General features: G+C 42.5%; 1 protein-coding gene across 1 annotated transcript in view; it reads left to right on the top strand.

Annotated features, from left to right (window-relative positions):
* FKBP1B (FKBP prolyl isomerase 1B) overlaps positions 1–20730 on the top strand; it is a 61037-nt gene extending 40307 nt beyond the window's left edge. Inside the window, exons 3-4 of the mRNA XM_040427441.1 lie at positions 9554–9666; positions 18364–20730. Of these exons, the coding sequence (XP_040283375.1) occupies positions 9554–9666; positions 18364–18492 (242 nt within the window). The 3' untranslated portion in view covers positions 18493–20730. The remainder of the gene's footprint in view (positions 1–9553; positions 9667–18363) is intronic.
* Positions 20731–21160: the final 430 nt, after the last annotated feature.

Raw genomic sequence — 21160 nt, 5'->3', positions numbered from 1 at the left:
TCATAATTCCTACATATAATTGCTGCGTCTGATTCTCCATACATGTTGGGTACCATGATAAAACCTTATAGTACAGTCATATGAAGAACGGCTGACCAGGCCTTTCACATTATCACTCTCTATCAGAGGGCAATATTATCAGACTAGTGGGTTTTTAACCTATACTAGTACAATCAGATGCTGTAAAGTGAGACCTTTTAATGTGCAGTTATGACTATTACTATAGATCAGTTAAAAGGGCTATCCCATGAATAATGTAAAAAATTAAAATCAGATATCATGTAGTACAAACTCTTTTTAACAAAGCTAGAACCAGCCCTGTACCTCACATGGATCCCGAGATCTTCATTCATTGCTCCATTGCTCTCCTAGATTATTTCAGGCTGGCAACTCAGGGCTGCAGCAGAAAGGACATGCCCCCTATCACATCTGAGGGGGATTGGCTTTTCTTCTGCAATTCTCTCTATCACAGCTTTGAGTGTCCTTTCTGCTACATCTCTCCTTATCAGAGCTTGGGGAGGTGCCCTTTCTCTCTATCACAGCTCAGGAGTGTCCTTTCTGCTGCAGCTCTCTCTCTTTCACAGCTCAGGCATGTCCTTTCTGATGCATCTCTCTCTATCACAGCTCAGGGTGTGTGTCCTTTCTGCTGGAGCTCTCTCTATATCACAGCTCAGGAGTTGTGTCTTTTCTGCTGCAGCTCTCTCTCTATCACAGCTCAGGGTGTGTCCTTTCTGCTGGAGCTTTCTCTCTCCCTATCACAGCTCAGGAGTTGTCTTTTCTGCTGCAGCTCTCTCTCTATCACTGCTCAGGCATGTCCTTTCTGATGCATCTCTCTCTATCACAGCTCACGGGATGTGTCCTTTCTGCTGCAGCTCTCTCTGTCTATCACACAATCTTCCTATAACTCCTAGTAACTGTCACAGCTTCTAACTGAAATAGACTGGCGACAGTCAAAGGATGGCACGTGCATGTGAAGTGGACAAAGAAGTAAACAAACCACAGGTGGCGCTATACAGATAGGTTTTATTGAATAGCTCAGTGGCTATGCTAAATTTTAAATTACATGCAATTACAAAAGTTTTCAGATCCAGGTGCTGGTTTGAAAAAGGTAGAAAATTTTATAGGACTATCCCAGGAAACAGAACATTATCCCTACCTTTCTGTGAGACATCAGGAAGCCTATAAAACCGAGTAAGTTTCTTAGGCCTCTTTTACACGGGCGTCATGTTTTTGGCCCGGATAAGATGCAGGTGCGTTGCGGGAAAATGCGCGATTTTTCTGCGCGAGTGCAAAACATTGCAATGCGTTTTGCACGCGCGTGAGAAAAATCGCCATGTTTGGTACTCACAGAAGTTCGGGTTTGGGATCGGGATTGTAAGGGAAAATAATAGCATTCTTAATACAGAATGCTTAGTACAATAGGGCTGGAGGGGTTAAAAAATACACTGCTCAAAAAAATAAAGGGAACACTTAAACAACACAATGTAACTCCAAGTCAATCACACTTCTGTGAAATCAAACTGTCCACTTAGGAAGCAACACTGAGTGACAATCAATTTCACATGCTGTTGTGCAAATGGGATAGACAACAGGTGGAAATTATAGGCAATTAGCAAGACACCCCCAATAAAGGAGTGGTTCTGCAGGTGGTGCCCACAGACCACTTCTCAGTTCCTATGCTTCCTGGCTGATGTTTTGGTCACTTTTGAATGCTGTCGATGCTTTCACTCTAGTGGTAGCATGAGACGGAGTCTACAACCCACACAAGTGGCTCAGGTAGTGCAGCTTATCCAGGATGGCACATCAATGCGAGCTGTGGCAAGAAGGTTTGCTGTGTCTGTCAGCGTAGTGTCCAGAGCATGGAGGCGCTACCAGGAGACAGGCCAGTACATCAGGAGACTTGGAGGAGGCCGTAGGAGGGCAACAACCCAGCAGCAGGACCGCTACCTCCGCCTTTGTGCAAGGAGGAACAGGAGGAGCACTGCCAGAGCCCTGCAAAATGACCTCCAGCAGGCCACAAATGTGCATGTGTCTGCTCAAACGGTCAGAAACAGACTCCATGAGGGTGATATGAGGGCCCGACGTCCACAGGTGGGGGTTGGGCTTACAGCCCAACACCGTGCAGGACATTTGGCATTTGCCCGAGAACACCAAGATTGGCAAATTCGCCACTGGCGCCCTTTGCTCTTCACAGATGAAAGCAGGTTCACACTGAGCACATGTGACAGACGTGACAGAGTCTTGAGACGCCGTGGAGAACGTTCTGCTGCCTGCAACATCCTCCAGCATGACCGGTTTGGCATTGGGTCAGTAATGGTGTGGGGTGGCATTTCTTTGGAGGGCCACACAGCCCTCCATGTGCTCGCCAGAGGTAGCCTGACTGCCATTAGGTACCGAGATGAGATCCTCAGACCCCTTGTGAGACCATATGCTGGTGCGGTTGGCCCTGGGTTCCTCCTAATGCAAGACAATGCTAGACCTCATGTGGCTGGAGTGTGTCAGCAGTTCCTGCAAGACGAAGGCATTGATGCTATGGACTGGCCCGCCCGTTCCCCAGACCTGAATCCAATTGAGCACATCTGGGACATCATGTCTCGCTCTATCCACCAACGTCACGTTGCACCACAGACTGTCCAGGAGTTGGCAGATGCTTTAGTCCAGGTCTGGGAGGAGATCCCTCAGGAGACCGTCCGCCACCTCATCAGGAGCATGCACAGGCGTTGTAGGGAGGTCATACAGGCACGTGGAGGCCACACACACTACTGAGCCTCATTTTGACTTGTTTTAAGGACATTACATCAAAGTTGGATCAGCCTGTAGTGTGTTTTTCCACTTTAATTTTGTGTGACTCCAAATCCAGACCTCCATGGGTTGAAAAATTTGATTTCCATTTTCTTATTTTTGTGTGATTTTGTTGTCAGCACATTCAACTATGTAAAGAACAAAGTATTTCAGAAGAATATTTAATTAATTCCGATCTAGGATGTGTTATTTTTGTGTTCCCTTTATTTTTTTGAGCAGTGTAAAAAAAAAAAAAAAATTTAACTCCCCTTAATCCACTTGATCGCGCAGCCCGGCTTCTCTTCTGCCTTCTTCTTTGAGGAATAGGACCTTTGATGACGCCACTGTGCTCATCACATGGTCCATCACATGATCATTTACCATGGTGATGGATCATGTGACGGACCATGTGATGAGCGTAGTGACGTCACCACAGGTCCTTTTCCTGTGCACAGCAAAGAAGAAGACAGAAGAGAAGCCGGGCTGCGCGAACAAGTGGATTAAGGTGAGTTAAATTTATTTTATTTTTTTTAACCCCTCCAGCCCTATTGTACTTTGCATTCTGTATTAAGAATGCTATTATTTTCCCTTATAACCATGTTATAAGGGAAAATAATAATGATCGGGTCTCCATCCCGATCGTCTCGTAGCAACCGTGCGTGAAAGTCGCACCGCATCTGCACTTGCTTGCGGATGCTTGCGATTTTCACGCAGCCCTATTCACTTCTATGGGGCCAGCATTGCGTGGAAAACGCACAAAGAGGAGCATGCTGCGATTTTCACGCAACGCACAAGTGAAGCGTGAAAATCACCGCTCATGTGCACAGCCCCATAGAAATGAGTGCGGCTACCTCACGCATTGCACCCGCGCGGAAATCTCGCCTGTGTGAAAGGGGCCTTATGCTAGGAAATTAACGCATTTAGAAGCCAGAGCGTGCAAAACTGAATTTTTGGAGGTGCTTTAATATTGCATAATTGCCGGTGGAATATTATTCTTTTTCTGATCCCCTTTGAGTCGGAGCCCTCCATTGGCACTTGTCTTGGTGGTCTCAGTCATCACCCTGGCCTGGACAGCTGTGGTCCTGATTAGCTTGAAGACACAGTTGCCGAAGCTGTCATCAACCCTAACGCTCTCTTAATTCACATTCCTAGACTGTACATTCCTTGCTATTTTTACCCGTCCCATCTGAGGGCACTTTTTCTCCTTCTCCTTCTTAACAGCTTCCTGTAAATCTATGAAGTTGCCCAAGAACGACCACTTAAAATGATATACTTTAGTGGACAAGTCAGGTCACCAACCCTACGTTCCTCTCAGGTCATATCTACGAGCTCCTCATATCTCTACCTAAGTTTGCTCCGTTTTTGTCCAGGGATAGCATGTGGCAGGACACAATCCAGATCTGATATTGGCTTGTCACTTCTAATAAAGACGGGGGCTTAGAGCGGGGGCAGGATATCGTGTTGGTGATTGGATTTGGCCGCCATCTGTAGGAGAGTCATCTATCAGTCATGGATCCAATGTGATGACTCACCCGTCGAGAAGAACCATCCGAATTGCTCATCCATCAAGGGATGTATTTTCTGAGGAAAACATCTTCAAGGTTAATAATAATTTAAAAAAAACTTTTAGTTCTGCTAAAGATCTTAACCCCTTCGTGATTCTGTGCCTTAACGCTTCTGCCGACAATCTTAAAGGAAATGTGTCACCAATCTTTTTTTCTTCCCGTTAAAAATCAGATAACGACGCATCTCCTTTTTTTATAATCTGTTTTTTTTTGCTGATTACAGATTTTTTAATTCTATTTACTGAATATGATTATGGGGGCGGCCATCTTCCCAGAGCTGTTCTTAACAGAATTTAGAAAGCATTTAAAGAATTGCTTTATGGCAGCCCCATGGGCCATAGACACAATGGACTGAAGGGGACCTCATTGACTTCTATGTGAGAGTTATCTAGGCGTGCGCTGTGACCTGTGCAGAGGTCAGGAGGGAGCAGATAAGCTGTGATATCGCCTAATGTGAATGCAGAGTCATGTGATATCTATATACAGAGGTGGTATCTGTCATTGTAATCCTGCCTGTAATGATAAGCAGATAACTTCGGTAAAGTGATCTGTACAGAAGTGGCGCTTATTATTAGGCTTAGTGGCCAGTGGGAAAACTGCAAGGTTCTATGGGTTTTGTTTAAATATTGACATGAAAAATAAAAAATAACCACCAAAATTTTTTTTTAAATGTGTTTCTGATCACACATTCCCTGTAACCCCTTAGTGAACTTGGAGCACTAAAAGGGGTCATCCAACCGTTTACGTTTTAAGTGATGGCCTATTTTCAGGCTGGGTCAGGCATGCTCAACCTGCGGCCCTCCAGCTGTTGCAAAACAACAGCTCCCAGCATTCCCTGTCTGTGCATGCTGGGAGTTGTAGTTTTGCAACAGCTGGAGGGCCGCAGGTTGAGCATCCCTGGGCTATGCCATTATTATTGTATTGGCAGGGGTCCAACATCCCGCACCCATGCTGACTGGATGCAGTAGCTCTGTCCATTGTGCAGTGGATGGAGCTGGTTACTGGAGTGACGCTCCCATTCACTGCAGTGGGAGTTGCAATGCAGTAAATCGTTCCGTCCACTGCAGAGTAGGCAGAGATGTGAAGCTCCAGAGCTTCTGCAGAACAGCTGATCAGCGGGGGTTCGGGGTGTCACGATCAGATAGTGATGGCCTACCCTGAGTATAGGCCATCACTTGTAAAGGGTTGGACAACCCCTTTAATGACCAAGCAATTACTTGATTTTTTTTTTTTTTTTAATCCCTGCCTTCCAAGAGCCAAGAACCAGGGTTGCCAACCAGAATTTTTCTTTTTTCTGGACAACTTATCTCAAAATCATGGACATCTAAAAAAAATTGCAGACAAATTAGAAAACCATAATGAATAATAATGATTCTAAGTGATACATGTCTATAGCGCAATATACTGATCAGAACTCATTTACCAGCATTTACTGTGAGCTGTAAAATGATGAAAATTCACACCAAAATAATGTAATCAAGACCCACCAGCCCCAAAAACATAGATTTTTTTTTTTTTCACGGACACAGGAAAAAAGTCACCTATTTTTACGGACTGTCCAGAAATGTCTTCACAGTTGGCAACCCTGCCAAGAACTTTCAAGAAATTTAGTATTTTTCCATCGATGTAGTCATATGAGAGCTTGTTTGTTGTTTTTTTTTTTCGTTTTTTGCTAAACGAGTTGTATTGTTTAATGTATTGTATAACTTTTGTATTACTTTTTACGAAGAAGGAAAGGAAAAAACAAGCAATAACAGCATTGGTTTTTTTTGCTGTTTTTATGGCACTCACTGTGCGATGTAATTAACATTTTTTTTCTACATTTTAATATGTTTCAATAGTAAATCCACTTTTAAAAAAACAAAAAAATTGTTTTTCTGTCGCCACATACCAAGAGCCATAACTTTTTTTTTTTTTTTTTGGCAATGCTGCTTGTTCTTTGCAAAATGACTTGTAGTTTTTATTGATGTTATTTTAGTATAGGTAGATACTGTACCCTGACTGCCGCTCTGTTCCCATTGACTATAATGGGGGAGGGTGCGGAGTTCTGACATCAGCGCATGCCGAGAGGCAGCCGGACTAAAAGTACTGCATGCAGTAATTTTAGTCCAGCTGCCTCTCGGCGTGCGCTGCAAGTGCTGCCGCCAGAACTCCGCCCCCGCCCCCATTAAAGTCAATGGGGACGGAGCGGCAGTCCGGGGGCACACGTGAACTAGCGGCAGGATGGATCCAACAGGCTGTTCACCCGCCGGAACAGCCTGCCGGAGTCCCCTGCCACTAGTATTAAAGTACCCTAAGTATCGAAGCATTTTATATAGGACACCACACTTTATTGGGCGCCGCACTTTATTGGGCGCTGCATTTTATTGGACGCTGGATTTTATTGGACGCTGGGCTTTATTTGGCGCTACACTTTATTGGACGCTGGACTTTATTTGGCGCTACACTTTATTGGGCACTGCATTTTATTGGTCTAATTTGACTACTGAAGATGATTGATGTGGATGTTACACAATATCGTGGAAATGTAAATGCATATTTTTTAACTTTGTTGCACTTATTATCATTTTTGATTGCCCTTTAGGTTAAATACGCCTAAAAACGGAAACTACGGTATATGGCAAGCAGGGTCAGTGAGCTTCCCTCATGGTTCTGCACACATAATGCTGAGCTCACAACTCGCCTGTTACGGTAACTGGGTTGTTTTGGTGAACTTCCTGGACGGAAAGTTCATAGTCTGTGTTATTCAGGAAGATGTTGTCTGGTTTACCTCTCTGGACTGGCTGCCAGACTTGCAGTGAGAAGCACTGTCCTGCCACTGCTGCATTGCAAGTGTATGATAGGAGCCAGAGGTGACGGAAAATATGACACACACAGTGATGGATATTGTAATGTCTTCCAGTGTAAACCTTATAGTAAGTGAAACGTGATTCATCCACCTTCTGGTAACACAATGCTGGGTAATATATACCGTGCATCCTGATGAAGTGCAGATTAAGAGATCTGTGAGCTATCAAACATCGCCACCTGTTGGCAATCATTAACATTACAGTACTATTCTCCATGGATTCCATAGTGATAAAAGTAGTTATTTTCTTGTGCATAGCAGTATTATAGTAGTTATATTCTTGTACATAGGAGGCAGTATTATAGTAGTTATATTCTTGTACATAGGAGCAGTATTATAGTAGTTATATTCTTGTACATAGGAGGCAGTGTTATAGTAGTTATATTCTTGTACATAGGAGCAGTATTATAGTTGCTATATTCTTGTACATAGGAGCAGTATTATAGTAGTTACCGGTATATTCTCGTACATAGGAGGCAGTATTATAGTAGATATATTCTTGTACATAGGAGCATTATCATAGTAGTTATATTCTTGTCCATAGGAGCAGTATTATAGTAGTTATATTCTTGTACATTGGAGGCAGTATTATAGTAGTTATATTCTTGTACATTGGAGGCAGTATTATAGTAGTTATATTCTTGTACATAGGAGCAGTATTATAGTAGTTATATTCTTGTAAATTGGAGGCAGTATTATAGTAGTTATTTTCTTGTACATAGGAGCAGTATTATAGTAGTTATATTCTTGTATAGCAGGCAGTATTATAGTAGTTATATTCTTGTACATTGGAGGCAGTATTATAGCAGTTATATTCTTGTACATAGGAGGCAGTATTATAGTAGTTATATTCTTGTACATTGGAGGCAGTATTATAGTAGTTATATTCTTGTATATAGGAGCAGTATTATAGTAGTTATATTCTTGTACATAGCAGGCAGTATTATAGTAGTTATATTCTTGTACATTGGAAGCAGTGTTATAGTAGTTATATTCTTGTACATAGGAGCATTATTATAGTAGTTATATTCTTGTACATAGGGGGCAGTATTATAGTAGTTATATTCTTGTACATAGGAACAGTATTATAGTAGTTATATTCTTGTACATTGGAGGCAGTATTATAGTAGTTATATTCTTGTACATAGGAGGCAGTATTATAGTAGTTATATTCTTGTACATAGGAGCAGTATTATAGTAGTTATATTCTTGTACATAGGAGGCAGTATTATAGTAGTTATATTCTTGTACATAGGAGGCAGTATTATAGTAGTTATATTCTTGTACATAGGAGGCAGTATTATTGTAGTCATATTCTTGTACATAGGAGCATTATTATAGTAGTTATTTTCTTGTACATAGGAGCAGTATTATAGTAGTTATATTCTTGTACATTGGAGGCAGTATTATAGTAGTTATATTCTTGTACATAGGAGCAGTATTATAGTAGTTATATTCTTGTACATAGGAGCAGTATTATAGTAGTTATATTCTTGTACATAGGAGGCAGTATTATAGTAGTTATATTCTTGTACATAGGAGGCAGTATTATAGTAGTTATATTCTTGTACATAGGAGGCAGTATTATAGTAGTTATATTCTTGTACATAGGAGCAGTATTATAGTAGTTATATTCTTATACATAGGAGCAGTGTTATAGTAGTTATATTCTTGTACATAGGAGCAGTATTATAGTAGTTATATTCTTGTACATAGGAGCAGTATTATAGTAGTTATTTTCTTGTACATAGGAGCAGTATTATAGTAGTTATATTCTTGTACATAGGAGCAGTATTATAGTAGTTATATTCTTGTACATAGGAGGCAGTACTATAGTAGTTATATTCTTGTACATAGGAGCAGTATTATAGTAGTTATATTCTTGTACATAGGAAGCAGTATTATAGTAGTTATATTCTTGTACATAGGAGAAGTATTATAGTAGTTATATTCTTGTACATAGGAGCAGTATTATAGTAGTTATATTCTTGTACATAGGAGCAGTATTATAGTAGTTATATTCTTGTACATAGGAGGCAATATTATAGTAGTTATATTCTTGTACAAAGGAGCAGTATTATAGTAGTTATATTCTTGTACATAGGAGACAGTATTATAGTAGTTATATTCTTGTACATAGGAGCAGTATTATAGTAGTTATATTCTTGTACATAGGAGCAGTATTATAGTAGTTATATTCTTGTACTTAGGGGCAGTATTATAGTAGTTACAAGTATTACCTTTATGAATGAGATGTCTTGCTGTTGTGTGACTACATTCCTGTTGCTTTCTTCTGACCAATGACACTTCTATTTCCAAATGAAGTTTTCTAACTTGCACCTTAAATTAATGGTTTCAGGTATGCTGCAAAATGGAAAGAAGTTCGATTCATCCAGAGACAGAAACAAGCCCTTCAAATTTCGATTAGGGCGGTCAGAAGTGATTAAAGGATGGGACGATGGCATTGCACAGGTACTCTAGACCCCACAAACCCGCAACATTGCAAACTATGCAATGAAAAGCATTGAAGGCCTGTAGCAGAAAATTAGGTTTTAATTTTCATTAAACATATCTATTAGCCCATGGACCATACCAGTAGCTATTCCTTTTCTATGTCATACACAAACCTCAAATTGGATGTGCAAAATCTAACAGATTCTTCTGGGGTGCCACATATGGGAAGGTTTTCCTTAAAAGCACTGTTTTCGTTCTCATATCCAGCATCTGTAAGCCACCATTATTTTATAGTGGTATGCATGGCCCTATTGAGCTCCAGTTAAACCCTTTGCCCCTGGAACACCTGCATGCTATAGGCTTCATGCACACGGTCATATCCATATTTCAGTCCACAAACTACGGATCCACAAAATACCTTCTGTGTGCATTCTGTAATGTTCTCACTTTCATCAATAGAATCGGCTATTCTTTTCTGCAATACGGGCCCGTATAGGACATGTTCTAGAATTTGTGGAATGGCTACAGCGATCCGCATGGCTCCATAAGTGAATGGGTCAGTGTCCTAACTTCCAAAAGTGTGGATCGCATACGGATAAAAAATACAATCGTGTGTATGAGGCCTTACAAGTATAGATGGGGCCAGATTCAGCACAAGGCAAAACCTGGGAGGATGCTTGGGCATGAGTGGCCTACATAATGTTCTACATTATACTGCCTAATAGTGATGGACAAACATCTGTCGGGACGGTTCGCAAACGCAATCAAATGTTCGTGAACCGCAAGTTTGCGGCGGGTCCTATTCATTTTAATGGCAGGCGAACCTGAAAAACCTTCAGCTCATATTTTCAGGCAAGAAATAATTACTAGAAGTGCACAAATAGCCCCACAACATGGACAGTGACATACCAGATGTATTATTCAAATTTGCGATCTCCATTTATTATTTTTTTCAATGCGAAATATCGGCAATATAATTTTCGCATACGCGCATGCACAAATGCACTATACAGTACCGAAATGCACTATAAAGAAAGTATATTGGTATATAACACCCCGCTTCAATCAGTTTTTTTGGGGGGCGACTGGTATATCACACCAGTAGAAATTATTTGTCCCAATAACGCTTGTCCCTCTATATACCTGCAGTATCGCAGAACCGCACACAACTGCCGCACAATATAAATGCACTATAATATCCCTTCTAACATAGAAAGTATATTATAACATTGTACAAGGAAGGCAATCCATTAGAATATACAGTACAGACCAAAAGTTTGGACACACCTTCTCATTCAAAGAGTTTTCTTTATTTTCGTGACTATGAAACTTGTAGATTCACACTGAAGGATTCAAAACTATGAATTAACACATGTGGAATTATATACATAACAAACAAGTGTGAAACAACTGAAAATATGTCATATTCTAGGTTCTTCAAAGTAGCCACCTTTTGCTTTGATTACTGCTTTGCACACTCTTGGCATTCTCTTGATGAGCTTCAAGAGGTAGTCCCCTGAAATGGTTTTCACTTCACAGGTGTGCCCTGTCAGGTTTAATAAGTGGGATTTCTTGCCTTATAAATGGGGTTGGGACCATTAGTTGTGTTGAGGAGAAGTCAGGTGGATACACAGCTGATAGTCCTACTGAATAGACTGTTAGAATTTGTATTATGGCAAGAAAAAAGCAGCTAAGTAAAGAAAAACGAGTGGTTTGGGGTGAGCTGGACCGCAGAGTGAAGGCAAAAGGGCCAACAAGTGCTAAGCATCTCTGGGAACTCCTTCAAGACTGTTGGAAGACCCTTTCAGGTGACTACCTCTTGAAGCTCATTAAGAGAATGCCAAGAGTGTGCAAAGCAGTAATCAAAGCAAAAGGTGGCTACTTTGAAGAACCTAGAATATGACATATTTTCAGTTGTTTCACACTTGTTTGTTATGTATATAATTCCACATGTGTTAATTCATAGTTTTGATGCCTTCAGTGTGAATCTACAATTTTCATAGTCATGAAAATAAAGAAAACTCTTTGAATGAGAAGGTGTGTCCAAACTTTTGGTCTGTACTGTACATAAAGATAAAACGTAACCTTTAATAATGTTACTATGAGGGTCCATTCACACGTCCGTAAGTGTTTTGCGGATCCGCAAAACACGGACACCAGCAATGTGCATTCCGCAATTTGCGGACCGCACAACGCCGGCACTATAATGGAAAATGCCTAATCTTGTCTGCAATTGCGGACAAGAATAGGACATGTTCTATTTTTTTGCTGAAACGGAAGCACAGATGCGGAAGTGCGGATCCGAAAATGCGGATTCGGATCCGCAAATGCAGTTGCAGACAGCACATTCCGGCCCCATTGAAAATGAATGGGGCTGTACCCGTTCAGCAAAATTGCGGAACGGATGCGGACCCATTTTGCGGACGTGTGAATGGAAAAGATATCCCTCAAAATGAAAATAAATTAAATTTTTAAAGTTAAGCAAAAAGCATGGATGTGGTAGGCAATAACAAGTGCTCGGCGGCAGTAAATCAGAAACTATATGTCCTACCACAATCCGGGGGGTTCCAGTGCACATCCATGAATCCCGGAGGGAAAGCAAACACCATCCATCCCTGGGCTAGATGATGATGTGGTATTAAAGGAGAGGGTGGGCAAAGAACTGTCCCTGATATTGCCCTACAGGGGGGTGCTATTCTGTCCCCGATAGCCTAACCACAGACCACCCGCCCTGATAAGAGTGACCCCGTCCGGAACCTTAACCTATATAAAAATGCCCTTAGTAAGCCCCTAGGCCCCTGACTTCCAGGTGATCACTATATAGATCTATGTGTGTTTGACTCATTATATAAGTATATTATAAGGACTTTTGTGGCCCTATTAGCTAGCGTTTGGTGTCCCTAACAGCCTGTCCCTGCTCCACACAGCAACCTCTCCCTACACTGGCAAAACACTGAATGTAAAATGGCGGCCAGGTTTATTTATAAGGTAGGGGGTATGTCCATGTGCTGAAACGTCTCAATTGGCTGTCCTGTCCCACCTGATGGATGTGTCATGGGTCAAAGTTCTTCACAATGTAAAAGAATATGGTAATATCTCCATATGTTCGCATGTTCGGCGAATTGCGAACACGCAAAGTTTGCCGCGAAACGACCGCTGGGCGAACAGCAAGGCCATCTCTACTCCCTAATGCAGGGGCTCATGCATGCAACAATAATACTACAGTATTTCCTTATGCTCGCGCTACCTATCAGGGCATATGGAGGTCGCCCTGATGGACACGAAAACAATTCTGAATTGTACTCCAAGGAGCAACAGCACTTAAATGGGTTGTGACACGAAAAATATCCTTCATTTTTAAAACCAGTACCTGGATCTGAATACTTCTGTAATTGCATTTAATTAAAAGTTATGTATAGCTACTGAGTTATTCAATAAAATGTATCTGTATAGCGCCACCTGCTGTTTGTTCTTTTTCTTATTTCTTGTCCACCTCACTGAGGCGGTCGCAATCCCTCAGTTTAAATCAACTGCCACCAGCCATATCTTCTGTTAGAAACTGTGGCAGTTACAGGGAAAGAGCTACAGCAGAAAGGACACGCCTTCCACCGAGAAAGGACACGCCCCCTGAGCTGTTAGCATGAAATAAATCTAGCAGAGCAACCAGAGCAATGAATAAGGATATATCTGGTTCCATGTGAGGTACAGGGCTGGTTAGACAGAGATTGTCATGTTCTATGTGATGTCTGATTTAAAGTATTTGCGTCAATCATTGCATAACCCCTTTAACTCATGGCTTTTCAGATGCACATCCCGTAGCACCAACAGGTTAATATACCCCAAAAGACAGCACTCCATAAATTAAATATGCTTAAAAGAGGGGTTATCCAATGATTTATGTAAAAAAATTACTGTCAGAATTATATAGTAAATAGAAATCTCTTTCTAACAAAGCAAGAACTAATTGCTCTAATAAATTTCTTTCAGACAGCAGATGATGAGGATTGTCCTTTCTGCTGCAGCTCTCCCTATGACAGCTCAGTAGGAGTGTCCTTTCTGCTCCAGCTCTCTCCCTATCACAGCTCAGGATACGTGTCCTTTCTGCTGCAGCTCTCCCTATCACAGCTCAGTAGGAGTGTCCTTTCTGCTCCAGCTCTCTCCCTATCACAGCTCAGGAGACGTGTCCTTTCTGCTCCAGATCTCTCCTTATCACAGCTCAGGATATGTGTCCTTTCTGCTGCAGCTCTCCTTATCACAGCTCAGTAGGAGTGTCCTTTCTGCTGCAGCTCTCTCCCTATCACAGCTCAGGAGACGTGTCCTTTCTGCTCCAGCTCTCTCCTTATCACAGCTCAGGAGACGTGTCCTTTCTGCTCCAGCTCTCTCCTTATCACAGCTCAGGAGACGTGTCCTTTCTGCTCCAGCTCTCTCCCTATCACAACTCAGGATATGTGTCCTTTCTGCTGCAGCTCTCCCTATCACAGCTCAGTAGGAGTGTCCTTTCTGCTGCAGCTCTCCCTATCACAGCTCAGTAGGAGTGTCCTTTCTGCTCCAGCTCTCTCCCTATCACAGCTCAGGAGACGTGTCCTTTTTGCTCCAGCTCTCTCCTTATCACAGCTCAGGAGACGTGTCCTTTCTGCTCCAGCTCTCTCCCTATCACAACTCAGGATATGTGTCCTTTCTGCTGCAGCTCTCCCTATCACAGCTCAGTAGGAGTGTCCTTTCTGCTGCAGCTCTCCCTATCACAGCTCAGTAGTAGTGTCCTTTCTGCTCCAGCTCTCTCCCTATCACAGCTCAGGAGACGTGTCCTTTCTGCTCCAGCTCTCTCCCTATCACAGCTCAGGATATGTGTCCTTTCTGCTGCAGCTCTCCTTATCACAGCTCAGTAGGAGTGTCCTTTCTGCTGCAGCTCTCTCCCTATCACAGCTCAGGAGACGTGTCCTTTCTGCTCCAGCTCTCTCCTTATCACAGCTCAGGAGACGTATCCTTTCTGCTCCAGCTCTCTCCCTATCACAACTCAGGATATGTGTCCTTTCTGCTGCAGCTCTCCCTATCACAGCTCAGTAGGAGTGTCCTTTCTGCTGCAGCTCTCCCTATCACAGCTCAGTAGTAGTGTCCTTTCTGCTCCAGCTCTCTCCCTATCACAGCTCAGGAGACGTGTCCTTTCTGCTCCAGATCTCTCCCTATCACAGCTCAGGATATGTGTCCTTTCTGCTGCAGCTCTCCTTATCACAGCTCAGTAGGAGTGTCCTTTCTGCTGCAGCTCTCTCCCTATCACAGCTCAGGAGACGTGTCCTTTCTGCTCCAGCTCTCTCCTTATCACAGCTCAGGAGACGTGTCCTTTCTGCTCCAGCTCTCTCCCTATCACAACTCAGGATATGTGTCCTTTCTGCTGCAGCTCTCCCTATCACAGCTCAGTAGGAGTGTCCTTTCTGCTGCAGCTCTCCCTATCACAGCTCAGTAGGAGTGTCCTTTCTGCTCCAGCTCTCTCCCTATCACAGCTCAGGAGACGTGTCCTTTTTGCTCCAGCTCTCTCCTTATCACAGCTCAGGAGACGTGTCCTTTCTGCTCCAGCTCTCTCCCTATCACAACTCAGGATATGTGTCCTTTCTGCTGCAGCTCTCCCTATCACAGCTCAGTAGGAGTGTCCTTTCTGCTGCAGCTCTCCCTATCACAGCTCAGTAGTAGTGTCCTTTCTGCTCCAGCTCTCTCCCTATCACAGCTCAGGAGACGTGTCCTTTCTGCTCCAGATCTCTCCCTATCACAGCTCAGGATATGTGTCCTTTCTGCTGCAGCTCTCCTTATCACAGCTCAGTAGGAGTGTCCTTTCTGCTGCAGCTCTCTCCCTATCACAGCTCAGGAGACGTGTCCTTTCTGCTCCAGCTCTCTCCTTATCACAGCTCAGGAGACGTATCCTTTCTGCTCCAGCTCTCTCCCTATCACAACTCAGGATATGTGTCCTTTCTGCTGCAGCTCTCCCTATCACAGCTCAGTAGGAGTGTCCTTTCTGCTGCAGCTCTCCCTATCACAGCTCAGTAGTAGTGTCCTTTCTGCTCCAGCTCTCTCCTTATCACAGCTCAGGAGACGTATCCTTTCTGCTCCAGCTCTCTCCCTATCACAGCTCAGGAGACGTGTCCTTTCTGCTCTATCTCTCTCCCTATCACAACTCAGGATATGTGTCCTTTCTGCTGCAGCTCTCCCTATCACAGCTCAGTAGGAGTGTCCTTTCTGCTCCAGCTCTCTCCCTATCACAGGTCAGGAGACGTGTCCTTTCTGCTCCAGCTCTCTCCCTATCACAGTTCAGTAGGAGTGTCCTTTCTGCTCCAGATCTCTCCCTATCACAGCTCAGGGGATGTGTCCTTTCTGCTCCAGCTCTCTCCCTATCACAGTTCAGTAGGAGTGTCCTTTCTGCTCCAGCTCTTTCCCTATCACAGCTCAGGGGACGTGTCCTTTCTGCTCCAGCTCTTTCCCTATCACAGCTCAGGGGACGTGTCCTTTCTGCTCCAGCTCTCTCCCTATCACAGGTCAGGAGACGTGTCCTTTCTGCTCCAGCTCTCTCCCTATCACAGTTCAGTAGGAGTGTCTTTTTTGCTCCAACTCTTTCCCTATCACAGCTCAGGAGACGTGTCCTTTCTGCTCCAGCTCTCTCCCTATCACAGCTCAGGGGACGTGTCCTTTCTGCTCCAGCTCTCTCCCTATCACAGCTCAGGGGACGTGTCCTTTCTGCTCCAGCTCTCTCCCTATCACAGCTCAGGAGACATGTCCTTTCTGCTCCAGCTCTCTCCCTATCACAGCTCAGTGGAATGTGTCCTTTCTACTGCAGCTCTTTCCCTGTCACCGCCACAGTTTCTAAAACAAGATCCATCTGGTGGCAATTGAACTGAGCATGTGCGACCACCTCAGCCATGTTACTGAGGTAGACGGAGAAATAAAAACTGACGGCAATGTACAGATAGATTTTAATGATTAAGAGCAGCTATACAAATTTTTTTTTTTTTATATGACATGCAATCACAAAACTATTCAGAACCAGGTCGTGGTTTTAAAAATGTAGAATATTTTTCATTGAACAATCCTTTTAAGTGTCGTTTATTAATCCAGCCAGGTGTGCGCTGTATAAAAATATACGCAACATTTTAGGCCTATATAAGAAACCCTTTCTCAAGTCAAACCCTGTTCCCACTTGCCTCTTGGAGCGGAAATGTCCCATATGGCTGGATTAACAAACACCTAAAATGCACTTTTTGCCTTCTAAAATAACGGATATCAGACGTAGATGGCTAAAACGAAGGCCAAATGTGCAAAGCGGATGCTTTAAATACAGGATCTGTTTTTTTCTGTATTTTGCTGATGGATCAGAACGGAAAAAATAAACGGTGATGTGAACCCGACCTGAGCTGTCGGAGGACGGTAGGACTGGCTCTTGTCCCCAGTCTGGCACCAGTATAAATGACGCTGCTATTTTTACATCATAATATGAAATATTTGACATGCCCCAATGTGTATTTTCATCTCTGACTTATTATAGCCTGTCTCCTGCTAATATGCCATCAGCAACTTATGATTCATGGTTGACTGGCGGCTAGGTTGCTTTTTATAGAAAGGCAGGCAAAATTTCTTAAAGGGTATCTGTCACCAGAATCATTGTAGTGAAACAAGCTGACCCAGAACGTGAGCAGGTCAGTTTTGGTCCCACCCCCATCTGTGGCTTTATTTCTGAGAAAACTGAACTTTTAATATATAAAAATGAGCCTTTACGAGCAACGGGGGCGTTGCCGTTACTCCTAGACGCTCCAGTGTCACTGCTAATGCCCGCCCCTTGCCCATTTATTGACAGGGCCAAGCATTCGAAACATCATCATGCCTGGCCCTGACTTCTAGTCTGTTGTGCACTTCAGTACCCAGCGCAGGTAAAGTACAGAAGAGCCCCTCGCCTGTACTGCACCTGCGCTGTGTACTGAAGCACACAGCAAAAGTTTGAAACTTGTCATTCAAAATGCAGGGGGTGCAGGAGCAGCAGGAAGAACAGAGTCTCTAGGAGTAACAGCAATGCCCCCGTTGCCCCTAGAGGCTCATTTGCATATATTAACAGTTCAGCTTTTTTAGAAATAAAGCCACAGATGTGGATGGGACCAAAATCGCTCGTTTCTCTACAATGATTCTGGTGACAGAAGCCCTTTAAAGAATATTTGAAGTGGTGGTATTACCACAAATGGCTAATTGTTACTGTGATATAAAGAACACTCCCATCTATAACTATAAAAAAAAAATTTTTTTTATTGTAGACATATTTTATGTGGCTGTATAAAAATCCTGATATGTTCCAGTTTTCGCACTGCCCACTGCAGAACACACAGTACCTTCACACATTTTCTGCAGCTCACTTTTTTTAGCTTTGCTGTGTAGACTGGGACAGAGCCCTCAGAGTCACCTCTTTATCGTTAGATTTAATGACATCTGGATTATACTGCTGTAAGCCTAGATAAGGCATGGTAGTAACACTATACACAGAGATAAGCTTCGTATGAAGCTCCCCTTCTCTCTTTGGTCTTGGGGGAGGTGGCAGTACTCCATCGCTTCCTGTAGACTGTAATAATCTATGAGATTTCTCTATAGACCACCATACAATTTGATTGTTGATTTACAGCACAAACACTGTTGTGCTATCTATAAGGTATGAATAGTAAAAGTAATTTGTCTTCTCTTTTCCATCTCCAGATGAGTTTGGGTCAACGAGCCAAATTGACCTGTTCACCAGATGTTGCATACGGACCCACTGGACATCCAGGAGTCATCCCTCCCAATGCTACCTTGGTTTTTGATGTGGAGCTTTTAAAAATTGAGTGAGCGTATACAAGGGCAGGCTGAAAAAAAGATCTCCAAAACCATTATCCACCTCTTCCTTTACCTGACCACCTCCACCACCATCATCCTCACTGCTGGAGAAGTCGACAAGATCGAATAGGGCCACTTCAGCAGAAAGGGGCCACACAAGTCTTCACATTATACTACCATGACATTGTCAAAGCAGACTGCATTGGCTTCCATTGCAGTCTCCTCTGGCATTATTATGACAGGACTACGGAATTTATGGTCTTCAAACGTAGGTTGAGTTTAGCATTGAATCCAGGCAGGCTCTTACCATGTTCCTTGAGATATGAAGAACTCATTGATCTCCCATGGCATCGTTTTCATCTAGATTGGTGATGCTGGTTCATGCTCAAGATATATACGAGGACCTTCCAAATCACATACATTCCACATAGTTTCTGTACACAAATTTTCACTGTATGAGAAAGTGTCCGTAGGTTTGTGATATATCGGTGGTGTCATTCATTGGCTGTTTATAGGCTGGAATTCATCTGCCATGTGCTTTCATCACAAAAATTTATAAAATATGAATGTATCTAGTGTGTGGCCGGTTTGAAGCCAGAACTGAAAACCATTTGCTGCTGATCCTTAAAGTCGTCCTATTCTTGGCAGCTAAAAGAGGCAGTCCCCAAAATCGAAGATCAAAGGGCATCAACCAGTGTAATCAAGTGCAAAGGTCTTCAAAAATAATTTTATTTTAGTTTTAATTTTAGTGAGCCCAGTTTGGCATATAGTATTTTAATTTTTGTATTTCTTTTTCTGTACACAGTTGGCTAATTTTACTCAAAATGGTCTTTCAAAATATTTAAATCATGCATGTAGTTTTTTAATTTATTTTTTTATTAATAATTTTTAATACTGTATGGAAGACTAGAAAAAAATGACAAAAATTTGCCAAAGGGACTGCCTCTTTAAAGGACCTTAAGGAAAACCTACCTATATCACCTTATTTTTCTCTTTTTTTTTTTTATGCATTCATCAAAGTATCTTCCCAGATCTTGGCCTCAGCCCAGAAAAAAGAATTTAAGGAAATAAAAAAAAGTACACAAAAAAACAACAACAATCTGCTCCACAAGATAGGGGGGCGCTCATTGCTGTTATTGTCATTTTATTTTCTTAAGTGGTGTCTGTGTTTTTTGTCTTGAAGCTTAAAAACGTTGTTGATTTCTAAGAAGAAGACAAGCAAAGGGGAAAGAAAAAAAGATTACAACCACAAACACGTCTGCTATTTTTGGCTCTAACACTCTCTAAGTTGTACATTTTGTTAAGCATTTCCTTCCAGTTCGGTCAATGGTTTTTGGAAATTGGGTGTTAATGGAAGTGGCCATTTTGTGTGGTGAACCAATCATGAGAACTTAAGCTAAGGAAGAGCTCCTCTTAACTTAAATCTAAGTCTAAATTCCGCCTCATTCTGTTCCGTTAAAGGGGTTGTACAAAAAAGCACAAAAAGGGAGTCACACTCCATAATAGGCTTTGTATGGTATTGGAGATCAGGCTTCTCCAAAGGAATGAGACTAAGCAGTAATACCTGTCTTGGTCCATGGACAAGAGTGAGTCTCTTTTTTTTCAAATTTACCCCCGCTTTAAATTGGCTATTGACAAGAATTTTTGTTCCATTGGTTGGGAAAATTCTTTAGAGAGATCCCATGAAGGCTCATTTTTGCGTCAGTGTGTCTACAGCCAATTGACATGACAATTTTTGGTCTCCACTTCTTCCTCGGAGAAGTGAGTAAAACAACCCAAGGTGACCCCCCAAGCCTTTCCATGTGCTAGAACTAATACCGCCACTTTATTTCTCAGGGTTCAGTGATTGGAAAACTGCTGCTCAACCATGACAATTGGCTCAACAATCAAAATGGCTTCCTCCAAAGTTGCGTGGAATTTTTTTTTCTGATTGTAAAGCTCCGATGGGACGTCTGGAAGCAAGAACCTTTGATTTGCATATGGCATAATTCACACTACAAAAAATAGAGAAATAGTTATATACAAGATAAAGCCCACTGCCTTACAGTACACTTAGGAAAGGAGGTGCTCGGGGAAGTTCTCAGTACATTGTGCACACAACTGGGCATTAGCTAACAGTTATCTGCTGTATTACACCGACTCAGTCCTGTAAGTCTTGCTTGCTGCTGATCTAAACAGAGCCTCTCCTTTAACTACGTATATACAGATCTATATATATATTAAAAAGAAGAATAAATTTTAAGAAAGTCATTGCTTTGTAGATGTGGTTTTTGGTTCTTTCCTTTCTTTCTTTCTTTCTTTTTTACACTTTGTTTTAATTTTCTGCTGTTTTTAGCTTGCAATTTATTTTTTCTTTGCCAGCAAAGTGATTCCCATATTGCTTCCTTGATTCATTTTTCCATCACATTATATACTGCTCATATCCAGGGGTTACGACCACCCTGCAATACATCAATGGTGGTCGTGCTTGCATACTATGGGAAAAAGCACCAGCCTACACGCACCCCCGCATTTCCAGCCAGCAGAGAGGCCGTCACTTTTCCCTGTAGTGTGCAAGCACGTCCACTGCTGCTGGATTGCAGGGTGGTCATAACCATGGAAACGAGCAGTGTATAATGTAATGGAAAAATGAATCCAGCCAGCAAAGGAGGCAATATGGAGAATCACAATACATTAGTAA

This window comes from Bufo bufo, chromosome 4 (assembly GCF_905171765.1).
Source record: "Bufo bufo chromosome 4, aBufBuf1.1, whole genome shotgun sequence".
Classification (NCBI taxonomy): Eukaryota; Metazoa; Chordata; class Amphibia; order Anura; family Bufonidae; genus Bufo; species Bufo bufo.
The sequence above is the reverse complement of the archived record's forward strand: the minus strand, read 5'-3'. Positions and strand labels throughout refer to the sequence as shown.